The sequence below is a fragment of the Rutidosis leptorrhynchoides genome, chromosome 2 (genome assembly GCF_046630445.1).
Source record: "Rutidosis leptorrhynchoides isolate AG116_Rl617_1_P2 chromosome 2, CSIRO_AGI_Rlap_v1, whole genome shotgun sequence".
Taxonomy (NCBI): domain Eukaryota; kingdom Viridiplantae; phylum Streptophyta; class Magnoliopsida; order Asterales; family Asteraceae; genus Rutidosis; species Rutidosis leptorrhynchoides.
In genome coordinates this window covers 361,981,107-361,990,651 of record NC_092334.1, presented here as the reverse complement: position 1 = coordinate 361,990,651, position 9,545 = coordinate 361,981,107, and the positions used below count along the sequence as shown (strand labels likewise).

General features: G+C 34.1%; 1 protein-coding gene across 1 annotated transcript; it reads right to left on the bottom strand.

Moving 5' to 3' along the window:
• Window positions 1-3,378: 3,378 nt before the first annotated feature.
• On the bottom strand, window positions 3,379-5,364 carry LOC139888952 (chalcone isomerase-like protein 1). The gene is made up of 4 exons (XM_071871932.1): window positions 5,127-5,364; window positions 4,753-4,993; window positions 4,012-4,103; window positions 3,379-3,673 (listed from the first exon to the last, which is right to left on the bottom strand). The coding sequence occupies exons 1-4, from the start codon at window positions 5,362-5,364 to the stop codon at window positions 3,540-3,542; spliced, it is 705 nt and encodes a 234-aa protein (XP_071728033.1). The 3' UTR covers window positions 3,379-3,539.
• Window positions 5,365-9,545: the final 4,181 nt, after the last annotated feature.

Sequence of the window (9,545 nt, the reverse complement as noted above, 5' to 3'; positions counted from 1 at the left end):
AAATGGGACAGGGTAGTAAGTGTAAATATGTGATAAAACACTTCAATTATAATCTGGGACAACTCCTCATTTTCTTCAAAAGCTGGAAAAAAATAAGAAATAGAAGGTTGGTGGGTTCTTGGTGGCGATTTGGGGAGAACAAGCACCAAACCCTTGATTTTTCTTCACGCAAGTAATTCTAGTAGTGTAATCCACCTTCTAAACACTAGTATGAACTATTGGAGCGAAGATTTCTTCCTTGTCCATCTCTAATTTGGGGATTTTAGGGGCTTTTTGTAACCTAACTTGAGGTATGGGTTATAATACTTTTAAATTCCGAATTTATGTAACTATTTGGTTGAGATAGTGTCTAAAATGAAGTTTTTAACTTCATATAAACCCTAACTCGAATTTAAAGTTAGAAAAGATGGTGAATTTGTGAAGTAATGAACTTATATATGAAAAGCTTTTGTACTAGAAGTGTAAATTATGATTAGGTCAAGTATGATTTAAATTTTTGAAATTAGTAGATTAAAGATTTGATGAATTAATGAATAAATTTTATCGTGATGGGTTAGAGAAGACTTATGTAATAAGTCTTGTGTTTTGTTAAAGAAGTCAAAATGGATTTTATGTGTAATATATGAAATGGCTAGTTGTTAGTGAAAGGTGAACCTAAGATCACCATTAATGGTGAATTTGATAATTAAAGTGAAGTGTAAGAAGGTAGGTATGATGAACTTGAAATGTTTATTAATAAAGCTAAACTTTGAAAAATTTGTTAGTAATTAATTTTGAATAAGCGAGGTTTTATAAGTTAGACTTGTGTTTTAGTCAAAATGGTGTCGAGGTGGGTTTTATTGGTTTGAGAGATAAACTCCAAGTGTAATTGACCTTGTTTGACTAATTGTTGGAGAAATGTGATAAATTGTATGTGTACCTATTGTTTAGGTAAATTGTGCTTGAGAGTAATTGTGTTGGCTTCTCACTTGGAAGTGTTTGTTAAAGGGGTCGCATGGATTACTTATGTTGAATGAATTGGTTTCTTGCTTGAAATTAAGGTGAGTAAATTGTGTGCTTATTAGTTGATAAATTTGATATTGGTATGAAATTTTATGTTGTGGATTTGGTTCGGTAAGACTTTCTTCACGGTGAGAACGCAACAAGTAGAACTTGCTTCACGTTGGGATCGTACAAGTGGCACTTGCTTCATGTTGGGGACGCAGTAAGTGTTTATATGATAGATGGTAGAGAACTTGCTTCACTTTGGGAACACAGCAAGTCACGTTGAGAACGAAGTAAGTGTTTATATGACAGATGGTAGAGAACTTGCTTCACGTTGGGAACGCAGCAAGGGGTACTTGCTTCACGTTGGAAACGCAGAAAGGACCTAAATTAGCACTGGGTGTGCTGTTGAGATTGATTGTATGATGTTATTGGGACTTGCGTCACGTTGGGAACGCAGCAAAGACCCAAGTTAGTACTTATGGTGGAATTGTGATTGGTTTTGTGTTGTATGCAATTGTGCTTGATTTTGTGTTGTGTGAAATTGTGATTGATTTTGTGTTGAATGCGATTGACTATCCAAATGAATTTTATCAATTAATATGCGTATATTGTATTCACAAAACGAAAGGTTAAGCATAAGGCCCGAAAGGTTCACGGAGGGGAGTTGAGTTGAGGAATTTTAATGTTTAGATAATTTGATTTTGGGGTTTGTATTGTTATTGTGGTTGGATGATTGTCTTTTGTCGTTTTTTGTTGGTATCATTTAGTTTGTGTTTGTAGTAGTAGTGATCCTTGTGGCTTTTGTCGGTTTTTGTTTGCTTGGTCCAATTGCTTTTAAGTTGTATTTGTTTTAAGGTTTCATCATTTTGATAAAAAAACCTCGAGTTGTTATAGAAGTTCTAGTTTTATGGGGAAAAAACTTATTGGAATTTAAATTTATTTTGAAACATTCAAAAAAGAAACACACTTAATTTGAGACACACTTCATTTGAGACGAAGAAAGTACGATTTATGACTTATCATTAATTTTGACCAATCTGTTGAATTTTCCTTACTATTTTAGCGGGTGACAACCCATTTGTATGTTAATGTTTTATTTTTTTTATTTTTATTTTTTTTTGTCTTAAATAACGATTACTATTAAAATTAGAATGTCTTCATCAATAAATGAATGATCCTATAAACCGATAAAACAAAATCGAAGACCGTTAAGGCTACAAGAGAGTAAACAATCTAGAACAAACCTAAAAACTAGCTAACTCAATTCGAGCCAAAACGAAAACGGCCACAAAGCAACAAAATGAAACCAATCAAACGACGAGCACATAATAACAATTTAAAAAAACACAAGACACTACAAACTACTCCGTATAACACAAAATCATTAACCGAAAGCAACTAAGAGGCACATTTACCATTCCTTTTATCAGGACGAGAAGTCTTCCCTCGATCTTATCTATATGGATGTCTTTACCACTTCGAAAAGGAAATGATTCAACCAGTTATTTATGAAGAAAATTTTTCGCACAATAGACATGAACCAATAGTATAAAGAGAAATAAGAAAGAGAAATAAAATTAAAGTGTTTGAGCTTGTTTGTCATTAATATCAAGTTAAACCGATACTAGTCATTTAAGTTCCGCCATCTGGCTGAAATTTCAATTTAGATTAGTTGTTTTGGCTAGGTTTGGATTTTCATATAGACGGTTGTACTTGTTGATCATCGGATCCGTCTAATGTCATTACATTCTTCCGGAAATAGACTTGAATATCTTTTGCACTAATAGTATGGTTGATGAACTATGGATCTTTGGAGGTGTCATTGATATGAAAAACCACATGATTATATTGTTAAGGATCTTAAAAGATTGTTGACAAATTAAAGCTCAAAAGAATAAAGTAATAGTAGAATCGCTATAACGTAGATCGACCAATTGCTTTGCTATTCGTATATATATGTATTACAGTATTGAAAACACTTTCTCCAACGTACGTGTTTTTGGGCTATATTTGGATGTACTATGAAGAACCACATGAAATTACTTAGGGCCTGTTTCTTTATGAATTAATTGGCTTAATTGAGCCAACTGATTATTCGGTAATTTTACAAGCTGTTTACTTGCAGCTTAAAAAAATAAATTAACTTGATAAAGAAATTATTCGGTAAGTTGGAAAAGTGTAGTTGTCTTCATATGGCTCCATCTTAATTCACCATTTCCCCAAATTACCCATTCTTTCTCTTTTCTTTCATCTTCTACTTGCTTTTGATTTGTTAATACCGATGTTGTTTGTTATGCATATTTCATCAATTTGTTGTTTCATTCCTCGTGATGTCTCGATGAGCTGTTTGTTATTATATAGAAGTTAATTGAAGATATAGTTTGGGGGTAAAATAGTAATTCTCATTTATAGACATTTTATTCAGCACAAAAAGTAAACAACATTACTTATCCATTGATTACCGGATATAGTCACTCTATATCCATATTGCCATCTATATCCATATATGACTTAATCAGTAAAAAGTAAACAACCCCTTGTTTTTTTTATACTTAGAACATTGAGACAAGAGACATTCCGAATTTGTCTTTTGCTTCCTTGTCTAAAGGATCTTCTCCCAGATATAAATACACAAACGCCCTGCACACTAATTCGCTTTCCAGTTTGTTTACCACCTTCCCGTTCGCTGCACTCATCAAAAACACAACATCTAATCATTAAGCGGTGGTATAAGGGCGGGTTGGGTAATGGGTCATTTGTATTGCGTGTGGAAGTCTTTTGCTCTGTTGAACTACAGAGCATTTTCAGCTGAACAACTAGAGAGTACTATAGTTACTACGAAAACAAATAAACAAATCTGTTACAATGATAATAATCTAAATGTGCGATTAAAACGATTTAGAAGGTTGTACGCGTTAGCTAAACACAGAATTACATTTAATCCGTTCTACACCTGAAACGAAATTACAACCCAAAATTATTAATATTATAAATAAGGGTCAAATTTGGTGTATCTAAACATACCTTTTGTCTCTAGAACATATCCCGGAAGACATGTTACCTCAATTTTTGAACCATGTGTCAACTTGATCTCATCTTTTGCTTCCCCCATTATCCTTTATGAAAAAAAAAAAAAAGAAGTTTGAGCGTTAACTATCCTCTAAAATCCAGGCAGAGTCTGTTTGAACCGAGCTGAGCCCGAGTTTCTTGGCCCACGTTGATTTGGTTCATGGGCTCTTGTAAGCAAGGTTGCAAAGCTATTCGGGAAGTAATTGGTCGGGTTTGAATAGTGTAATCAGTAATCTGGAGATTACTTTTCATACATTTCAATTAAAAATATCAAAATCATGTGTGTAATTATAAGTGAAAACCATAAACATAAACGTAAACTTTAACATAATTGTCTAAAATCGTTCCCTTTGTTCAAAAACTCTAAAATTCTAGTTTAAGTTCACGTTAAGATGTTAACCAATTTTGATTTTAATCAACAAATTCAATTTTGACCCATTAACGGACATGGACAAATTAATTAAACGATATTGGTAAATCAATGCTGACTGCTCTTATAAATGAGTAATCGGAATGCTTGTAAGTATTAATCTTACTCACTACGAATTACGAAATCACAAAGTTTGCATAAGTTAATTTAGACGATTCCTTAATCTAATTGATCATATTCAATTACCTATTTTTAAAATTTAAGTTTGATCATGACAAACATAGATCACACCGGGTAGCTCGATTAACAAACATAACTGAACGTACCTCTTTGTGAGCTCGTTGTTTTGCCCGCCGCCGAGTTTCCTTATAGCTACACCTATACCATCATTTAAGTTCTTCCTTACCATGCTCATAGGAACATTAGAAATCACCATAACCATTTTCACTGTAATCCCCACAGGATTATCAATCACCATTTCATACATCTCTTTTGTAACCTTCGCTTGACGTTCAACAAGCTTTGACTTTAAAACAGCGGCCAATTTCTGATTATCCGCGTATATCCCTGCAAAAACTAAGCTATTAGAAATAGTGCACGGACGCAAATTTTGTGTCAGATGCATCAATGGGTTGTACTCTGTTCAGTACAATCCACCGATGCATCTGACTACGACGTTTAAGCCATATTGTACAAGTACCAAAGCTATAGATTTTGAACGGAAACCCGAACACATTTTTCCTCCTTACGCCAATTGCTTTCAACTCCCTCCCATCATGTAGCTTAATCGGAAAGGAAACACCTGTCTTTTTTTCAACTTCAACTGGCATCTCAGTTTCGGCACATTGACTTTCTTCGTGAATTTCATTTTCGATATTTGCAATTTTTATCTCCTTAATGTCTTGATTTCCAGTTGTTGACAATGTGTTTGAGCTCATGTTTTTTGAGTGTGGGTGGTAAGATAGAGTGAATGGTGAAATGTTTGTTACAGTTTCTTTAGGTTGTTATATATAAGGTGGTTATCAAGTTAGAAACTGTTTGAAATTAAATGAACTAGACTTTGAGACGGAAACTCAAAATTAATATTTTAGTACTCCGTATAACCTAACGAAATGGGAATTTACACTTTGGTATTGAGATATTTAAAGAAAGAAATGATATGAGGAGGATATCGAAGAAGAATCTAAGTCTTTCGAATGAATATCAAGAAATTCAAGTCAATTTTTTCGAATGGATATCAAGAAAATTCAAAGGAAGATCGATTGATTGGTAATCGTGGTTATCAAATTCGAAATCGTGCATCACTTAATGTAGTTCTAAGCACTTAGGGGTGTTCCATATCCAAATCCATAATCCGAATAATCTAGAAAAACCGATCCGAAAAATCGAATATCCAGATGATATCAGTTTTTCGAATTCGAGTTTCGCATAGCACTTTTCAAAATATTCGGATATTCATCCGAATATCCCAAAATGTATATATTAATAATTAAATACTTCTGGAGGGGGTTTTACTTGGCCGTGCCCTTGAATCGGTTTCAAGGTTTCCTACCGGGCAGCGACGGGGGCGGGGTTATTATCGCTGCATCGGCATAGTCGAAACGGGAGATGATCGCAACGGGTGGTTTAGTCCCCCTCATGTGATCCCAATCGCTGTTAAAAAATAATAATTAAATACTTCTTCATAAATTTATTTTTAATTATAATTATAAATTATAAGGGGCCAATGGGCCATAAAAATTAAAAGAGCATGCGGGATGGGCCAGATGGGTAGCTGGATACACTCAAAACCAAACATAGATCTGAATAGTGTTTAACTTCGGTCTTCTATCTTCAATTATTTTTCATCACGGTAAGAAATTGGGGTATCTGGGTAGGATCTTTAAAGAAATTGGAAGTATGGGGAGATTTGAAGAAAAATTGGGGTGGTGGGAGATATGGAGAAGAAAAGGTAGGTTTGTACCAACATCTATGTGTTCCACGACTTCTTTACATGTTAAACTTTTAGTATGTTAATCATTTTATTTTTAATTTGCATCTGTATACATAAATGTTCAAGAAGAGGGTTTGGCTTGACACCCATTGCTTGTTGACTTATTTGTAGAGTTTTATGCAACTTTTGGAACAAACAAAAATTAATAATATGAATTGTAAAGCCAGTAAATGATTTACAGATGAAAAGAGTTATGTAAAATTAATTATTTGTTGAGCACAAGAAGTTAAACAATATTAAAAGAAAAGTTAGGATATTCGAATGATTCGATATCTGAATCCGAAATTTCGGATTTGGATATCGGATGACAAAATTCACTATCTGAATTTTCGGATATTCGAAAATCCGAATTTTCGGATATTCGAAAATCCGAATTTTCGGATATCCGGTTTTGAACACCCCAAGTTCTAAGTTGTGGATGTTTAACATCCACTCATTGTCTTGGTATATGTTTCGTGAACCTGGACCATAATGTTGTTGTGGTCCATTTTGTTTTTATGATCTAATTTTATGGAATAAAAGTTTGCTTTTTTAGAACATGAAAAATGATATGAAGAGGAAGAATTCTTAAATAAAAAGATATTTTCTCAATTTGAAAGGAAACAGATAATTGAAAATACACTAAATAATCTAGGTTTGAGTAGAGATGACAATGGATCGATCGACGCCGAATCTATATTCATTTAATTTAGTTTCTAGGTTTGAGTAAAGATTCCCTTGCCCCCTGCCTAATATCATGGCATTCCACGTGTGTTCTTTTCCTCGTGCTCATATTATGAAAATTCAGCAAAAAGCGCGCCCGAAGGTCATTGTAAGAACTCACAAGTGGAAGTGGTAGATTATTAAACCATTCCCTTGCAATCCCTTGCAGTAGAGTTTGGAACTCTAAACACTTGGTCTCATCATATGTAACACCCCAAACCCGGTTATCCGAAAACGATAACATAATTTTATAAACAAAGTTGTTATACATACATTACTCTTTCAACCCAACCATTTAACCCCATTTGATTCCAAATAAATCATTACCGTTTTTTAACGTATTCAATAAACAACGATACACAAGTTTAACATATGACCAAGTCCCAAACGTTCAATTCGAAAACTTTGGACCAGTTACACAACAAGTGGGTAATTACGACCCATTTACGCTACAAACCGGGTTAAGACACAACAACCCAACCCGATACCAAGAGCATAATCCGGGAGATTTACCAAGTCCCCAATCCACGTCCAAATATCCAAAGGCTACTGCGAAAATATGAACAATCGAAAGGAAGAACATATCGAATCAAACACAAGAACAGAATAACCAAAATACTTCAAATTAAACCAAAACGTAATAATAACCAGACAAAGCACAAAGTCTACACAAGAAAATAAAATCTTCTCCCTTACAAGAAAAACATCACTTCTAATGTGATCAATCACCAGCAGATGATTAATCAGTCTTCAATCAAAACCCTAATCTAGAGAGAATGAAGAAAAAACGAATACAGAAAAATATAAATTGAATAATACAAAAGAAAAGGAAAAATATATTATATAATAAAACTAGATTTAAAAGCCCGTGCGTTGCACGGGAGACTTATAATCAAACTAAATCGATACGTAAAATGTTGTATTCGAAAACGTTCGTATTGCTACTAATAACCTGTACACTACAATTACAATGACGAAACTCTTCATTATTGATTGTATTTGTATTGAAACCATATGTATCAAAAATATCACTATTGTAAACGTTATGAATAAATACAATCACATTACAACAATTAATTGTTTAAAGTCATTGGACAATGAGAATAGGTATATTTAAAAGCTAGAATGGCATCAACGTCCAAGGTCAAGGCGACAATGGAGCTGCCTTTAGCAAACACTTTTTGAATTAGATTTGAAATCGGAATTTGTTGAGAGAAAAAGCAGGCTCAGATCTGGAAGAGAGGTTCAAGGAGAAAAGAAGGCCTGAAATCCGCCACCATGGCTGCAAACATACACGGTTTCATACATTTTATGCCATTCGGGTGTTGCCTTGCCAAGATGTAGGTCGAATGTTCAATATCTTGCAATCATTTGGTCAAATAATAGCAAAAACATAAACCTATGGTGACAGTGAGAAATGAGAAAACAAAAACAAACTAAAGAGAGTCACATGATGAAAACGATAATCCAGAGCAAAGATAAACAAAAGAAATATATTATGTCGTTAAAGAGGTATTGCCTTCACAAGGAATTGTAGGTGCGAGCCTGTAAATTAAATGAAAACAATTACATAAATAAATGGTTAGTGACGTGTAACAATCAACACCTAATGGTGCTGAAAAGGAAGACGATAAAATCGCACAACCGCCGGCGAAAGAAACGAAAAAATTAAGATTACCCAGTTTGACACTATTCGACCCAAATGGGTTGAATTTCCAATATTGTAGGTGTAACAGTTCTTACGTAAAACCAAATTGAGCCTCATTCTAAAATATGACATGCATCAGCAATTGCTACATCAAATCGGTAATCTATTTGTATGACTATTAACTCGGTATGATCAACCTACTTTTTCCAATTTGAAACAACCCCAATCCGTTAAACCAAAAACGGAGCACATTTTTTTTTATATATAAGTTAGGTCCCAATAGCATCCAAGTACACAACCATTTCAAAATAGTTTTCCGTATACAATTTATCATAACAACACGTTAACGTTTTATCTCGACTCTTGGTTTACAATTGACATCATACATCCTTACGAGAATGTATTTCACATACAAGGTTTGACTCGACACAACCAAACAATACCACCTCAAAACATTTATTCAACATCACGGTTAAGACACAATAGCCCAACCCGATACCAAGAGCATAATCCCGAGGATCTACCAAATCCCCAATCCACATCCATATCCGAAAGCTACCCCATCGAGCCCAAGCACTCCTACGCATCTAGTCTAACGACTAACTAGCTTCACAATCACAATACCTGTAAAAAGGTAAACAACGAGAGGGGTAAGCTAACGCTTAGTGAATGCAATAATTATACACATACATATATAATATACCTACTTGCAAACACGTACTCACATACCGCATACATACTAGCAAAACAATTAGCATACCATCGCAAGTACAAGC

Excerpts from the sequence above, each read along its gene's own strand:
- LOC139888952 (XM_071871932.1), bottom strand. The coding sequence starts at position 5,364 with ATGAGCTCAAACACATTGTCAACAACTGGAAATCAAGACATTAAGGAG. Across the intron at positions 4,994-5,126 it reads GTTCAAAATCTATAGCTTTG|GGATATACGCGGATAATCAG; the intron begins GTACTTGTACAA and ends TAGTTTTTGCAG. Across the intron at positions 4,104-4,752 it reads AACAACGAGCTCACAAAGAG|GATAATGGGGGAAGCAAAAG; the intron begins GTACGTTCAGTT and ends TTTTTCATAAAG.